Below are 18,037 nucleotides of genomic sequence, written 5' to 3'. Positions count from 1 at the left end.
CAAGACGACAATGTCCTTGTACTTTTAGAGCTTCAGGCAAGGCATGAAGACAGGCATGAAACAGATTATCACGGAAATAATTGATTAAAATATGGATCTGTTCTACAATTAACAGATGCTAAAAGAGAGTAAACAAGAGAAGTCCGTAAATGAGCCTGAGGTGTCAAGAAGTTTTCCCTGAGGATTCCAAATGTAACTTAAAGGAGGGGGTAGCCAAGCAAAGAGCTGAGGGCGGAGCATAGGAGACAGGGGGCAGAGAGATGGTGCGAAGACCTGGGATGTGAGGAACGCAGTGTCTTGGGGTGAAAATAGAGAGGGAGCATAAAGATACCCCATCACATGAGATGCGGCCGAAGACATCCTAGGAGAAGCCCTGGGAAGCCATTGAAGTTTCCTGCAGGCAGTGACTTGATGAAAGCCACATTTTAAAAAGATTACTTCGGCTGACTTGTGGCAGGAAGGAAATTAGGGTTGAGAGTGTTCACAGGCCAGACTTGATAAATAAACGTGCAGCACACACCCCAGGTTGTGGCAGTGAACTCAGGGGGGGAATGTCCTTTATTCCTATTTAGAAGACACATTTTTTCAAATTTCTACCTCATCTTGTAAATTCAGAGAGCCAGTGTGATTTCATGTTGCTTTTCTTTCCTTTCTTGGAGCTTTATTTTCATGACAGTGAGAAAAAATGTTTTACCAAGTTGAAAACTGGCATTGATTTGATGGTTATAGAGTTTCAGATTTAACTCAAAATGTTTGAAATGCAGCTGCTGCTTATTGTAAGTCCAGAGAAACTTCCTGGGTGGGAGGAAGTTGAGGGTGGAGGAAAGCTTTGTAATCACCAACTAATTTGAAATATAAATAACTTCGATGTGGTAAATGTAAATGCATCAGACCACAACGACCAGATTTCCTCTAGAATATGTGTGAATTTAATGTAGGAGGATAGGGACTTTGGTGAAGAAGGCATTATATTATATTTATATTTTGTCTGTTTCGAAACAAACGAGAGCTTTGAGTCCCAAACCATAACCGTACTACTCTCCCATTCCTAACTACAATGTCTCTCGTGTGGGTCATTTCTTGCAAGATGGTTCATATGGGGAAAGTTAAAAGATATGATGGACTCCTTGGCCAAATTCCACGGCTATTGTTTCACATGTTTGCAAGATTGAAAATGCTTGTCATTCTGACTATGAGCTATGGGTTACCAGTTGGGCAATCTGTCATTGCTTTCTTTTTCTTGGAAACGTGTGTTTTTTTCCTGCTTAGGTACTCCCTGTAAATGATGAGCCACCAATCCTAAAGGCGGACCTCACTCCCATGATGCATTGCTCAGAGGGCAATGAGGTGATCATCACCTCTGAATACATTTTTGCTACCGACATAGACAGTGATGATTTGAAACTGATGTTTGTGATCGCTCGAGGACCTCAGCATGGGGTGGTGAGGAGAGCTGGAGTCACAGTGGATCAGTTCTCTCAGGGAGATGTTATCTCAGGGGCTGTGACCTACAAACACACAGGTAAGTGATAGTTTTGTGGCCAGTCCAAGTAAGGGCATGCAAGCAACATGACAGAGTCTTAACTCCACCCCTTGCTGTGGGTTCTGATAATCTAACAATCTTAATGTTTGCTTCCATTAAAAAGCAGCAGCAGCAGCCTGTATCCCAGTTTTCAAGTATGATCACCTTATTTAGAAGTATGATCTCGCTAGAACAATGAATTTCAAAGAGTGGAGAAAGAGCAGATGGTATTGCTGCTCAGTTCTTGATGCTTCCACATAGGCCTTCAACGCACCCTGGGTTGTCCTCATCACTTTTGGTCAATTTGAAGAGGACTTTATTTGACTATCACAGCTTCTGGATTCATAAATCGTAACAGAAATGCCTGTAGTAAGTTCTCTAAAATAATTATATTATTAATTTTAAAAGTTTACTGATCACCAGCTAGCTCCTAAGAAGCAACTGGTCTGCTTTTTAGTTCCTGAAAAGCAAAGAGGATGTCTTATGTTTTGTGTACCTTTCCCACAGCACACAACAGTGGTGGACACAGATTGGAGATACAGCGAACGTTTGTATATTAGCATTATGCTTACATTTCTGGCATCACATTATATGGTTACCCAGGTGGCATTTGTTCCCCACGTAAATGTTCAAATAAAGAAAATATTAAAGCAACATCTGATATCTGCAAGGCACTGTGGACCATAAAAGAGTATAATCCAGATCCTGCTGTGAAGGACATTTGATTTAAATGAGTAGACAAAACCCATTCACATGCAGAGATGACAGTATGATACATGCCCATATCAGCGCCCTGGTACATCTTCTGAATTCTGGGTTGAGGACACTTCATCAATAATAATACCATATGCTTCCCCTAACTAACTTTTTATCACACTTGATTATGATTTCCTGTTTACTCGTCCATATGCCTCCCTAATCTGTAAATCCCATGAGGGAAGTACGATTGGGTATGTAAGCCAGGTGAGTGGTGCAGAAAATAAGAGCTATCAGAGTTAAATCACTTTCTTATTTCAAGAGACATAGAGAAAGAATACAAGCAGTGTATTCCCACTGGGAAAGAACTCAAGGAGGGAGATTGAGATAGCTAAGGATTAATTCGGAAATGGGAGAAGACATTTTGAAATAATGTTTTTCGTATGTACTTTGGAAGCAATGAGATATTAGGGTACCAGTTGTTTCATGGCCAATTAATCAGTGTGGGGCATTTCAATCACTCTGCCAGACATCTTTTTTCTCTAAATGGTATCTCCTTGTCTTCTCATCTCCGTTTAGTCTTAGGAAAGCATTCAGTGGTTATTTCCTTGTCCTGGGAAGTGTAGTCCACATGTTTGATGTCTCTCAATAGTTCACAACTCCATGCTTTTTTTTTGATTTCTCCAAAGGATCTCAAATAGAGTGGCAGAAAGGGGATCCAAAGACCAATGATTGTTGTTTTTTTACATAATTTTAACATCTTTGGCAGGCTCGTGCAGCATAGGTGAATTAGGGGTGAGACGAATCTGTCTTCTCTTCCAATGCCTTATTCCAGGTGCAAGACGACATGTATACAGATTTATAAATCTCTTCTAGAGTGATGGCCGTGGAAGGGTGTGTTAACGAATTTTTTTCTGGAAGACCTAGTAGTACTTTGGGGCAAATTATTTCAGATAGATGTGCTTTTGTTATATTACTAAACTAGAAGAAAAACTGTATTCAAAGGATGGCTTGATAGTTAAATGTTATGTTTTCTTGTAATGTTCGCTCAGTTACTCAATTGGTGGTTATTTAGCACTGTGCTAGGACTGGTATAAAGAAGCATAGTAGAACTGTAGGATCTGAAGTTTCAGTGACTTATGTGGTCCTGCTCTTGGCTTCCAAAATACATTGATTTTTATAGGCCACCCGAGAATAATTTTTTCACCATTATTTTATTTGTTTCTTATGATTATGAAAATAATACATGCTCATTGAAGAAAACTTGGAAAGTATAGAAAAGTATAACGAAGTTTTGAAAAATCACCTTATTTACCCCTCAAAGATAATCACTATTAACATTTCAGTATTACAGCATTTTATTTACTATTTTCTAATCATAATTTTTAACATAGTGGCAGTTATGTTGTATGCATGGCTTTGCAGATTACTTTTTTCATTTAGGTTATCACCTAAAAATGTTTATAATAATATTTATTAAATGTTATAAAGTTATCATAAACATGTTTTAATAATTGAATATTTTATGATATAAAGTACATTACTAATTTGCTATTCTGTCAACATTAAACAAGAAGTCATTCAAAATTTTCCTTTTAAATAACACTACGATTAACAGTTCTAAGTATAGATCATGTCCTTAGACTATATTCCATTTCAAGGTGAGGAATTCTTTCATCCATGTTGTAGCCTTTTTTGTGACTTAATGCTCAGCCTACTTTTCTAGCTCACTCTATAAATGTACCCTATACTTCCATTATATTGAAATTATAGTTACTGAATGTATTATGTTTACCTCTTTTCTTTTAAGCTGTCCTTTCTTCCTAGAATGATTTTCTCATTTCTCTTTTGGATTCCCTCTCCCTATAGGTCCTCTCTCCTACCTCCCAATTCTCTGCCTTATCTACCTGGTAAACTATTCATCCTTTAATGCTTAGTACAAGCCTAGCTAAGCATCTTGAAAGACTTCTCTGACTTTCTCTGGCATATGTGCCCTGCCCCCATACCATTGTCAGCCAATATTCTCACCCTCTTCCACCCTCAGCAGCTTTTACATAATCAGGCTGAGATATATGAATTTTCAATTTAATAGGTAAGAAATGGCTTAATAGTGGCAATTTTATATGGTTCTGCTTGATAGATACATGTATCTGTGATATTATAACCATATTGCATTTCTTTCTCTACCATTAGACTAGGTCAGCACCTGACACGTAGTAGGTCCTTTGCTTTTTGATATTCTTTTGAAACATTTTTGACATTTTCAAAATGTCTTCCTTTTTCTCTGCTAGAGCATGAAGAACACTAATTGTCACCTGGTTAGGCATTAAATATATATGTATCAAGTGAATGATGAATAAATATGCTTTAAGCCAATTTGTTTTTTATATATATGAATAGATGAGAGGGCTTCTTTCTTTTTTACTTTTCCTAAAGTTGAAGGCTGATTGTTTAATTCTAATTCTTTCAACTTCAACTCTAGTTTTTCCAAATAACCCAGTTTTCTCACCCTTTAATCATTTGGTTGCTTAATAATATCATCTCTAGCTTTTCCTTGTCTTTTTTAAATAAAGAGAATGATGCCAAGCACAATACTCTGTAGATTTGACCGGCATGTCTTGTGAAAGAGATGAAGCCCCTGATCTTTTGTCTCCTAGTCTCATCAAAACTTCAAACATAATTGCTTCCCTCTTGGGACTTTCAAAGTGATGCATGAGAATTACCAAAATCACATCTACAGGACTTTTCTGTCCCCAGATAGCGAGCACTCCTAGCTCTGTGCTGTTAATTGGTAACCCAGGAACAGATTGTCCTGTTCACTGATAAACCATCTAATCTTCTTCCTCTCACTGCCTAAGTTGGAGCCATTTTGAAACCCATAGGTGTAAGCGTTAAAGAGTAACAAGAAAATAAAATGCCACTTCTTTTCCAGGTGCCATTGCTGTTTTTTTTTTTAACACTTTGGCTATTATATAATGAGAAAAACACTGAAACAAAGGACAAAAATGGGGATTATCTTTGTATTTCACCTATCCAGCTTCTTGTGTCTCTCACAACTGCTATGTGGTTGATGGTTGTTCGTTTAAGGTGGTTAATGCAACTGGGCAGACAATTACCAAAGGGACAAGGGTGACTTCTGTTCTCCCTGAGATTGGTCCTAACACTAAACAATTATGAAGGAAAAAGGAAACCGTCACTATCTAGTTTCGTGTCTTTCCCTTGTTCGTTTGTGAACTGTCACACCCTTGTTAGCCCCATTTTGCCCCTCCATATGGTGATAGATGGCTGGCAGGGATTTCACCAGAGGCAACAGATGGGCAAGCAGTTTTTCCATTATTTTCATGAGTCTATTTAATTTCATAGTGATAAAATTGAGTTTTACATTTTAGGCACATAAGTTCCTTTCCTTGCCATTCTATGCTTGTAGAAGAGGTGTGAGTAGGTTTCATCTTGGTATTCTATATTTTTAATAAGTTGTGTTTCAGCGATAGCTGTGTCTTCCAGGTGGTGAGATTGGCCTGGTGCCTTGTTTTGACACCATTACATTGGTGGTTTCGGATGGAGGAGCTGGCCCTTTTGTGAATGGCTGTTGCTACAATGGACCTCAGCCATCTGTTCCTGTTCATGACTCCTTTCCAGTGTATGATCTCAACATCACAGTGCATCCAGTGGACAACCAACCACCTTCAGTTGCAATAGGTGACAATGCTTTTTCTGTTAAAGCCCTATTATCTCATCTGCTGTCATTTTCGCGGTTCAGTGAAATAATGAACTTTACTTATAGTCAAAATAGAAAATCACCACACAGAATTGCCTCCAATAATTTCTTCAACACAAATTTGTGGAAAATTCTAAATCCATAAAAGGTTACAGAGCAGAATTTACTTGTTGAAAAATTTAGGTAATTCCGTCTGGAGATAGAATGCAAGTGTGTACGTGAGTGTGTATTTGTTTACGTGTTGGGATGAGGACAATGTTGGAATCCTCAAATTTTCTGGTTTTATTTCACATAGGAAAATATCACTTGCCTGCTGGAGAGAGAGTAATTTACTTTATCCATAATGATTTCTATTAGAACAGAATGAGGATACCAGAGAGACCATTTATATGCGTTTAACCTTATTTGCTGTTTAGAAAGTCATCTCTTCATAGGCATTATGTATATGTCCTGTCTCTCAGAAAAAAAATGCAAGCATATGTATGAATGTTATTATAATTTGCAAACTATCTCCCAAGCAATGTTCTGGAAAGGAAGCATTATCCCTACAGAATAATTAAGCACCAAGGCATGAAAAAAATACTCGTTATGAGTACTTCATAAAAGCTTGCAGGCAATTAACACTCTGACAAACAGAGGTAGCAACTGATCTTGAAGAGTACATAAACCACATTTAGTGGCTTATCATTAAAACCATTTGGCAATTCTTATTTTCATTTGTCACATCTATAGAGACACAAGGGAAATCATAGTTCCTTGCGGATGCCTAAAGGGCTGTACTGGAGCATTTAGCATTTCTGCCGTCTTTCCATTATTGTCTGACTTGCTTGTGTAAGAAAAAAATGTAATTCCATAAGTCAAATTAAATTCCACCCAGTACCCCTGAATATTTTCACTGTAAGGAGAGTTATGGCAAAGGAAATGAACATCTCCCAGGGAAGGATATTTGCATATGGGAGGCTTCTCTGAAGTGGAATTTCAATCACTCCCTTTGTCCTCACTGTTCTGATTAGAGGATTTCACACTACATCATAATTGTGTTATTATTTGTACGCAGGTACCATGTTTGTTGTAGATGAGGGGTTCTCAGCAGCCCTAACCGTTAACCATTTGTCGGCCACTGACCCTGACACTGCAGCAGATGACTTGGAATTTGTTTTGGTTTCTCCTCCCCAGTTTGGCTACCTTGAAAACACGCTCCCTTCTGCAGGTTTTGAAAAAAGCAATATGGGCATAAGTATAGGTAAGTCACTGTTTGAAGCGCAGCGATAACTCGCCTGTGCTTCTGGATCTGGTTGGCCAGATCCTGCTTCATAACTGGGTAAGGACTGCAAAAATGTTCAAAACACCATAGACACTTAAGGAACTGCTATTATTATTGCTGATACTTTTGAATACTATGGTGTTTCACTTGAAGTTTTTTATTTTGGGATTCCCCATGTGTATGAGTTTACTCCAAAATAAATGAAAATTTCCCCTATGAAAATAATAATTATGAAAATGAATAATTTCTGGGGATCTAATGTACGGCATGGTGACTATATTATACTGTCTACTTGAAAACTGCTTTGAGAGTAGAGCTTTAATTTTCTCGCCATAATAACAAAATGGTAATTATGCGAAGGATGTGTTAACTCACCTTATTGTGGTAAATATTTCACAATATATGCATGTATCAAATCACCACATTGTACACTTTAAACTTACACAATGCTATATGTCAATTCTATCTCCCTAAACCTGGGCGGGGGGAGGAAAGATTAGTTGTATTAAAGGTTACACAATTTATCCTGTGACTAAATGCACAACACAGCATCTTTCTCTTTTGCTTTATTTAAGGCAATGTCCAAATACCTAAACAGCAGATCAGTTAATTCCACCCAATTCAATCAGTTGCTTGACATATGTGTCAAGTAGGCAGATGATTGATTGACTCTTGTTTTGCCATTATATGAAAGAGATGGTCTCTGTCTTATTCAAGCATGACAAGAACTGCTCATCCAGAAGTGGTTTTAATCAAAAGAAGGTCTCACTGACGTTCATTCCAAGTATACGAAGAATGGTCATGAAGTCCCTACATATCCTGGTTAGCAGTTATTGCCCTTCTGTTCTCCATGCAAATTTTAATCCTTCCTTAGGATTTATGGATATCTGTTTTTATGCTGATGGTTGACAGTCATTATAGCAGCCCGCAATAGCTGATTCTTAGGTCAACTGCCATGATGTCTTATTTGCTTTACTGAGAAATAGGCTATGGGGTTAAGGATTAAGGACAAGTAGCTTGAAAAAAAAAAATGTTTTTCTTATTTGCCTGCTGTGTCTTGGTGTGTTCTAGCTTCATTTCAGTGGAAAGACATGAAGGCTTTGCACATTAACTATGTGCAGTCCAGGCATCTGAGGATGGAACCGACTGCCGACCAGTTCATGGTGTACGTCACAGACGGGAAGCAACGGTCTTTGGAGACAACATTTTATGTCATAATCAACCCCACAAATGATGAAGCTCCTGACTTTGTAGTGCAGAATTTTACTGTAAGAAAGATATCAAAATTTTCATGTCTCTCGTCATTTTTTGATGTTTATTTTTGCCTACTCCATTTGCACTTAGTCCAGTTCACCTAGCACTGGCCCAGGTGCACTTAACACATTAAGTTAACGAGGAGTGGGGAGGGCAGTAACCTATGTCATGTAATGCAATCACTTGAAAAATATTAATCTAGTGATGATGATTGTAATGATAGTAATAATTGCCAACATATAGCAAACACGTGGATGCAACTGTAGTTGCGTATATAAATAGGATGAGTACTCATTAGGTTGTAGGTACTATTCCAAACCCTTCACATGTATTCATATTGAATCCTCACAATGGGCTTTTAGGGTGATGGTATTATTATTGCTGTTTAGTAACTGAAAAAATCAGGCATAAAGAGGTTAACTTAGTGGCCCAAGATCACAGAGATTAGAACTAAATGGTGCAGAGGGAGTGGCTCATAGGAGATTTGTACCCAGGCCATCTGATCCAAGAGCATGCCTTCTCAACCAATGCTATGATGGCAAGGACTCTTAATTCACAAATTACAAGCATCTTTTTTATATAGCTATTTATAAACATACATGAAATGAAAAAAATACAGTTGGGACTATTCTTTTTATGCAGTTTTAAAAATCTTTTCCTATAGTAACATTTCTTAGTTTTATTTAAAAATTCAGGTATATAGTTAAAGTGGCTCATAATATCACCTCTCAGATAATACCTATCTTTAAAAAAATAATAAATGTATGTGGTTAAACAGGTCAGAATGTTGAGCAAAACACACAGTGAAATATGAAATTCTTTCTGTTCAACATCCCCATCCATAGTCCCTCCCCATTAATTGAGTTTTTAGCAATTAATTCCACAAAAATAATTTGAGCACATGCCAATGAGGTGTATGTGTTTATGTGATTTCTCTGTATCTTTTTACTTACAAATCAGAGATCATATTATATCCACTACTCTCTACTTTATTTTTTTAAAAACCTTAATTATGCATATTGGAAATCTTTTCCTATCAGTATATAATTCTTTTTAAACAATTCTATTTTTTATATATGATTATTTAATGGATTATTCATTAAATGGATGAACACAGACTTTGGAGGAAGAGGGATGTGGGTGTTGCTGTTTACTAGCTGTAGGGTCCCAGGTAAGTTATTTCTCTTTACGCTTTTGTTTCCTCATCGGCAAAATGTGTATCAAACCTTCCTTCACGGTACTGTGGTGATCAAGATGGGTAGGCACATGGTGGAGCCTTAATAACTAGGCGCCATTTCTATCATTTTTGTTGTGTGCTGTCTTTTTGCTGACATTGACCAAAGCAAATATTATCTATGTTGAAACCATCATCTTGCCTTATTTTACACTAAAAATCACCAAACTCTAAATGCAAAAGTCTTCATTTCATTTGAATTTTCTACGGAATCTTCATGATATATGGGAGCCACCTCAAGACGAGATTAAAAGCCAGCTCTGCTTTTCCTCTTCTGTTGGCACCTGGGTTTCTCTGGAGAGCAGTTCAGTAATTATGAGAGAGAAAAAACATCTACAAATGATTCCTTCTATACCTACCTCTGTTGCCTTGTCTCTGTCTAGGGTTGGAGTTTCTGAAATAATTAGGCCTCTGGGAAATTGTCCCTTGCTCGTCTCTGGAAGTAATCATGCTTTTTATCTGTGCGTTCCTTAGAGAAGCTGTTGAAGAGAAACAAATATGGAGCCCCACGTGTTATTAACACAGCTGACATAAAGCTTCAAGTGATTTTTAAAAACAGTTATATTTGTCTTGCTTTCTTGTGAAAAAGTGTATGTATTTTGTATATAGTCTTCCGTCAAGTTGTGCTGTGACTTGCAATAAAATTGAGGTTTTAAAGTTATTATAATCCATTTCAAGCCTGTCTACTAGTGGGTTTCTGCATTTCATGTGTATCTATCTAAACTTTTTATTTGTAATCTCAATAAACAGTTAAATGTGCAAAAAAGAATACCACAGTTTTTCAATAAAATTTCTCATTTTGTGAATTAATTTACCATTTGATAAATGAGAAATGTTGCCATGCAGAGTCCAGGAGTCCCAAGCTCTCTGAAGAAGGATAATTAGAACATATTTTTGGGTTGCTCTATTAAAATTCTTGGAGAAAAAGGCAAGTTACCATCAAAGATGATTTCATAATTGTATCATTGTGCATTAAATTATGATGCCATCTTAGTCCTTAATAAGTAGGGTCAGATAAAAGAAAACAAGCAAGGGCCGGCCCTGTGGCCGAGTGGTTAAGTTTGCAAGCTCCGCTTTGGTGGCACACGGTTTTGCTGGTTTGGATCCTGGGTGCAGACATGGCACCACTCATCAAGCCATGCTGAGGCAGCATCCCACATAGCACAGCCAGAAGGACCTACAACTTGAATATACAACTATGTACTGGGGGGCTTTGGGGAGAAGAAGAAGAAGAAAAAAAAGATTGGCAACAGATGTTAGCTCAGGTGCCAATAACAAAAAAGAAAGAAAGAGAACCTGCATCATTTTAGCCCAAGTATCATATATGGCAGATGATTCTTCTTTATGCAATTCAGTGAAGAATGATTGCAGGAAGGCTCTCTCAATAAGAGAGGCTGAAGAGAAAGGGCATTTTCACAAACCTAAGCCCTATGTATCCTTTGAGGCTAAAATGCCCACTCGGCCATGAAGATATCCTTGGTCTCCTCCACCCTTTTACACTTCTTGTTCATCCGTATTTAGTAACACTAGACATTTTCTTCCTTGCATTATAATCACTGATGGACAGGCCTTCCCAATTCCATCTAATTTTGATTTTTTAGAATATTTGTATTCCCCACAGCACGTAGCACAATGACATTGCAGATTCCCGGTAAAGCATGTGTTAAATTTATACACTCATTATTTAGATCTTGCTATATTTCAAAATAGGAAGCAGAAATATTTCTTTGTTCTCTTTATCCTCACTATGAGAAAAAGAAGATCAAGACAGCTAAGTACCATGTCAAGTTCTAAATGACTAGATCCTGCATGAAATGAAAAACATCAGTTCTATTTGTGTTTAAGGGATTATGAAACCTGAAGTGAGGAGTAGGGGAAAGTAGAGAAGTGAGGGGAAAGTAGTTCAGGAAAATTAGAAATGTGAGAATTAGGGAGAGATAAGGACCCCGAATTAAAATATACGCTATGATGCATCCATGCATCCTTCTCAATTGTTGTTGGCTGCAATTGAAATACAGAAGATTTTACTACAATGATAAAAATTAAAAACCTCAAATACCTCCAGTGTGTATAGCAGAGATTTGTGCCATTTCTAAAACAGAAACATAAGAACTGTTACAGCAATGAGGTCCAGGGGGTTAAAATTACAAATTGGGATCTGAAGGTGAAGAGTCTAGACTCAAGTTTACAACCGAACTTCTCTATGGCTTCCAGAAAGCAAGCATCCTTTTGGTTGCTATTTCTCCTGACCTTTGAATTATAAACAATGTATGTATACTGAAAATTGTATGTCCTTTGTCCTTCATGGAAATGAATAAAGTGCTTTGAAATCTTCAGAAAAAAATGTGAAGGAGATTAATAGATTTGTTCTTTTCCTCTAAGCTCATGGTAAACCAGCAGTTTCTTTTTAGGACTCATTATACACAAATCTCATGGGGAATTAGAAATAGGATATCTTAAAATTATTTCTTTAGAACAATTTGCTGAAAGAAAGACAGGTTTTATTTTGCACGTGGCTGACTTTTTGGGCTTGTTTTTGTTTAGGTGTGTGAGGGTCAGATGAAAGAGCTGGATTCTTCCATCATCAGTGCTGCTGACCTGGACATTCCCAAGGACCCTTTGCTGTTCAGCGTCACTCATAAACCACGTCATGGCTTCCTCATCAATGGGGTGTTTAGCAAAGACTTTCCTCGGTCTAAGCAGCCAGCCAACCTTGACCAGAAGCATGAACTTGTTCACAACTTTTCCATGGAACTTCTCCAGAATGGTACATCATGTTCCACTTCTATTCATTTGTTATTGTTGACTTACTAATTGAACCCAGAAAAGATGAGAATAAGAAATCACAGAAACAGGGAGTGAAGAAATAGCACTCATCTACTTTATTCACTTATCCCTCAAGGTTTTCTCTGGGCTCTGGATTAATGTAGGGCATGAAGCCACAGCTAGAGATGGTGGGTAATTGAAAAGGAAATAATATATTTTCTTTCACTTTTAGAGTATCAATAAAAATAGTATTTGTGATTTTTGGTATTTTAGCTCAAGCTTTTAATGTCATAATAAAAAATTCCTTTTTGAAACTATTGAGATCAAGGAACTAAATTGGAAGAGATTTGTCTGCCAAAATTTCCACACTTGAAACAAATATAGAACCACATATAATAACTCATTATTCTCTGGGAGGAGATAATTTGCTCTTTAAGGAAATGACACATTGGAATAACAGCCTGAATTATTTTTTTAATTACTCTTTTAAAAAAATTGATCGTATCCCGTTTTCTACATATAAAAAATACTTTTAAAAATTTGAGAAAAGTGTGCAGTTCTAGGATCTGGAATCACTGTCTACTCTCTCTCCTTCCTGCCTTCACATGTTCTGTTTCCCCAGCTGGGGGCGGGGGGGGGGGGGGAGGGACAGGGTTGGGGGGACGGCTTTTCCCCTCCTCTCTGGGCGAGCCCTACCTTGCCTTCAAAGCCAGTTTACTGTTGACCTTCCCCCAGGAGCCCACCCAGACCTCCAACTCATTCCTTCTCTGTGCTTGCTTCATTTTAGAACTTGTTCAACATTTTTCCTTTTGTCTTTTAATTATTCCTTTCTCCAACTAGAGTGTAAGCTCTCTGCCCCAAAGGCTACTTTGCAATAGCTATACAATGTCATCTCACATCTGAGTTTGAAAAGCTAATTCATGTGTTTATCAGTTTTTACCAATTGCAAAGAAATAAATTCTTGAACTTAAATGATATTACCAAATCAATAACCGTGTGTAGCAAATAGTACAATATATTACAAAGATTTTTCTCAAATTTAAGACAAAGGAAAAAGGATAGCAATTCAAATTCTATCCTCAAAAAAGTCAGTTTTTTAAAACTAACATTCATTCGTTACTATTAGGTTAATAACCAATATATGCATATTGTGTAAAGTTGGACTATACAGTCGTTTTGAAGAAAAAATTAAAATTGTTCTCATAAATTAATATTTTGGTTAAAATTTAGTGACATTCTCAGAGATTAGGTTTTCACCTTGATTTTATTTTTGGTTCATTTATGGCTACTTTTTTTTTTTTTTAAAACTTTAGTATATTCTCACACTTGCCCCTCACACAAATATACAGAATTTATAAAACTGCTACCACATTATGTAATCTGTTTTTTCTTACCGATTATTATAAGCATCTTCTAACTTTTTAAATATTAGTTGAAAACATGGTTTGTGATAACTACAGTGTTTCATTGTATGGATATGCTGTGCTGTAATTTTATACGACTATCTCTTTTCATTTCTTGATCTTACAAGTTATATGTCAATAAATGTATTTTACATATATTTATGTAACAAATCAGTGCACATCTCTTACTATTTCTTTTGCATAAATTTTTATAATGAAATTACTTCATAAAAAGTGAGCATTTATAATACTTTTAGGAACAAATTGCCATTGCCACCATGTACATAAGCATGCCTATTTTCCTAATCAATAATGGGTATTATTTTCAGAAATCCTCAAAAATTCAGTGGTCAATAATAATATCTCCTTGTTATCTTGATTTGAAATTTTTCGATTATGACTGAGATTGAACATACTTTCATGTTTATCGATCATATGTTTCACCTTTTGTGAGTTGCCTGATAATATGCTTAGTCCAATTTTCCATTGATTCATATTTCTGTATAAGAGATCATTAAACATTGATGTTTTATGTTTTTGTCACGTTACAAACAAGGTTTTTCATATTTTATATGCCTTTTAATTCACATTTTTAAGTACATAATTTGAAAATCATGAGTAGTAAAATTTGTTGTTATTTTTCTTTACACTTTTTTCTTTTGTTTTTATGTTTAGCAAGGACTTCTAAATATAGAAATAAGATATTTACTTGTATTTTCTTCTAAATCTTTTTAAACAGGCTTGTTGAGAAATAATTCACATGCCATGATATTCATTCATATGATAAAGTGTACAATTCAGTGATTTTTAGCATATTCATGACCATAGTCAACGTTCATCACCCCAAAATGCAAATACCATATCCATTAGCAGTCATCCTCATCTCTCCCTTCACCCAACCCCTGGCAACCACTCACCTACTTTTTGTCCTATAGATTTGCCTATTCTGGACATTTCATACAAATGGAATCTGGGATCTTTTGTAACTGGTTTCCTTTATTTAGCATAATGTTTTCAAGACTCATCCCCATTGTAGCATGAGTCAGTACTCCATTCCTTTTTATTGCCCAATAATATTCCATTGTGCAGACATACTACATTTTATTTATTCATTCATCAATTGATGGACATTTGAGTCACTTCCACTTTTTGACTATTATGAATAGTGCTGCTGTGGACATTTATGTACAAGTTTTTGTGTGGGTACACGTTTTCATTTCTCTTGGGTTTGTATCTAGGAGTGGACTTGCTGGGTCATATGATAACTCTATGTTTAACATTTTGAGGAACTCCCAAACTTTTTTCCAAAGTAGCCACAACATTTTATGTTCCTACCAGCAATGTATGAGAGTTCCCTAACAACTAATGATGTTGAGCTTCTTTTCAGGGGTTTATTGACTATTTATACATCTTCTTATATCTTCTTTGGAAAAATGTCTACTCCAATCCTTTGCCCATTTTGTAATTGGGTTATTTGTCTTATTATTGTATTGTAAGAGTTCTTAATTATAGTCTGGATACTAGACCCTCCCTTATCAGATATATGATTTGCAAATATTTTCTCCAGTTCTGTGGGTTGTTGTTTTGCTCCCTTGGTGATATCATTTGTAGCACAAAAACTTTGAGTTTTGATGAAGCCCAACTTATCTATGTTTTTGTTTTGTTTTGTTTTGGTTACTTGTGGTTCTGGTGTCTTATCTAAGAAACCATTGTTTAACCCGAAGTCATGAAGATTTACGCCTATGTTTTCTTCTAGCAGTTTTGTAGTTTCTAGTTTTCTAGTTTTTCTAGTTTCTTATATTTTGGTCTATGATCCATTTTGAGTTAATTTTTTCTATATAGTGTGAGGTAGGGATCCAATTTCATTCTTTTGCCTGTGGATATCCAGTTGTTCCAGCACTGTTTATTGAAAAGACTACTCTTTCCCCATCGAATGGTCTTGGCACCCTTAATGAAAATCAATTGATCATAAATGTATGTATTCATTTCTAGATTTTCTTCTATTAGATTAATCTATACGTCTATTCTATGACAGTACCATATCATCTTGATTACTGTAGATTTGTAGTAAGTTTTGAAAATGGGAAAATAGAGTCCTCTGACTTTGTTATTCTTTTTAAAGACTGTTTTGGATATTCTGGGTCTCTTGCATTTCCATATGAATGTTAGGTAGGTTTTTTAAAATTAATTTTATATTTAAGTTTTGATTCACCTAGAGTTTATTTTGGTTACTGGCTTGAGTTAAGGATATAACTGTAATCTTCCCCAAGTAAAGAACTAATTTTCTGTTTCATTTCCACTCTTTGACACCATTGTTCTTATACAGTTTATTAAATAATATATCCTTCTTCACTGATTTTTAACTAAGACCCTTATTAAATTGTTAAAGTACTTAAATAGGATTTTTTAATGAACTAAGAGGGCACTCTTACTTATAAAAACCATTTAATTTCACCCTATTGCCCTGGTTAATGAACTCTTACTGATACTAATGCCTTGGAAATTAAAACAGATTATCTGTAATGTGTTTTGGAATGGTTCCATCATAAGAAAGATTTACTTTCTCTCTTTTTTTCCATTTTTCCAGGAATGAGGTTGATATATGTGCATGATGACTCAGAGAGCCTTGCTGATGACTTTACAATCCAGTTGTCTGATGGGAAACATAAGATACTTAAAACCATTTTGGTAGAGGTCATCCCAGTTAATGATGAGAAACCAATGCTGAGCAAGTAAGCTACCTAAAGAGTCCCTTTCAAATTCTCTATAAAATTCTGAGGTCTGGAATACTAGGTGCAAATATAGTGTGTGTCCCCTGGAGAGAAACAAGCCTTGATAGTGCCTGTCTATCATGACTTATCACCTACTCATGCACCTAGAACCTTTAGTGCAAATGTTGGTTAATGTAACCTGTCAACAATTGTCAAATTAGCCCCTTAATTATTTGGTTTTCCTCTAGAAGTTCAATTTAGTCGTAAATAATTAAGAATGACTGAACATAGAGTATGGAATGAACAGTCTACTAGATATTTAAACACATGTACACACACACACACACACCCCCCCCAAAGTGCAGTTAATATGTAGATTAAATCAAAGTATGATAATATTAACTGCAGACAGTCCTCACTGTGGATTTGGTTGAACCTTTAACTAAGAGTGGCTGAGGGAAATACATCAGTGCCACTTCTTTCATCATCTGGGTACTCCATTGTCCACCAGTCCTCTGCTATGTTCTGTATAGATCAATGCTCCTTGTCAACTCCTTGTCAAAAGGATCACGTTTAAAACATTCTGAGCTGATATTAACTGCAGACTTTCTCTGTATCTCCCTCTGTAGCTGATCAGAGTTTGATCATAGAGTACAGTCTTCATCAATTATATTTCTATAGCTCCAGCCATTTCTCTTATTATTGGCAAATGTACAGAACTGTACAAAATTAGAACTTTAGGAAGCCCAACTCTTCTCTAGTGTTGGGTATAGAAAAGTGTCTGCTATTATGGGAAATACTGGTGATAGTTTTTTGGAGGATTGCCTCGACATCAGTTTGACTAAGAATATTCGACAAAAATTTCTCTTTCCTTCTTCCCTAACTGCGATGTACGCATAAGTATGACCTTGATTTATAAAAGTGAAAATATGAAGGATATCGCAGTATTATGAAACCTTCTTTCTGATGAACTCACTTTAAGAGGGAAGGAGATGGTGAAAACTGGTGTTTATTACATGCTTACTATATGACCCACACTATATGGGATTCTTTCACATATATTGGTTCCTTAAATCTTCACTAAAATTGTGAGAAGTAAGTATTATCTTCACTGAGAAAACTGAGACCAGAGAGTTAAAATAACTTACGCAAGACACTCACTCAACTCTGACTTATTGTTTCTTGCTGTGTTATTGCTATTTAACATCCTGGGATATCTTCATCTACAGAATCATAAAATCTCCTTCAACTCTGCTTGAAAATCCCTCCTTTTTCTTTCTTTTCTTCTTTCCTTCTCTCCTGTAGAGAGGTAGTTATATTTCCCCTTCTTTCCCTTCCATATGTGTCCTTGGGTTTATCACCTCTTGCCTCTTCCCAGAGCATGCTCCATTATTTTTTACCTCTTGTGTCTTCAAGCTTTCTCTTTTCATTCCTTCTGCTAACAACACATAAGGATGTTGTTAGTGGTT

The 18,037-nt window shown here is 36.2% G+C and overlaps 1 protein-coding gene across 1 annotated transcript in view; it reads left to right on the top strand.

The window, feature by feature from the left end:
• The window catches only part of FREM1 (FRAS1 related extracellular matrix 1), a 145,799-nt gene that overhangs the window by 68,690 nt on the left and 59,072 nt on the right, over positions 1-18,037 (top strand). The window contains 6 exon segments of the mRNA XM_070590749.1: positions 1,270-1,522; positions 5,723-5,917; positions 6,994-7,179; positions 8,272-8,468; positions 12,233-12,455; positions 16,445-16,589. Of these exon segments, the coding sequence (XP_070446850.1) occupies positions 1,270-1,522; positions 5,723-5,917; positions 6,994-7,179; positions 8,272-8,468; positions 12,233-12,455; positions 16,445-16,589 (1,199 nt within the window).

The sequence above is a fragment of the Equus przewalskii genome, chromosome 22 (genome assembly GCF_037783145.1).
Source record: "Equus przewalskii isolate Varuska chromosome 22, EquPr2, whole genome shotgun sequence".
NCBI classification, from domain to species: domain Eukaryota; kingdom Metazoa; phylum Chordata; class Mammalia; order Perissodactyla; family Equidae; genus Equus; species Equus przewalskii.
Note: the sequence above shows the minus strand (reverse complement) of the source record. Positions and strands in the feature narration are given on the sequence as shown.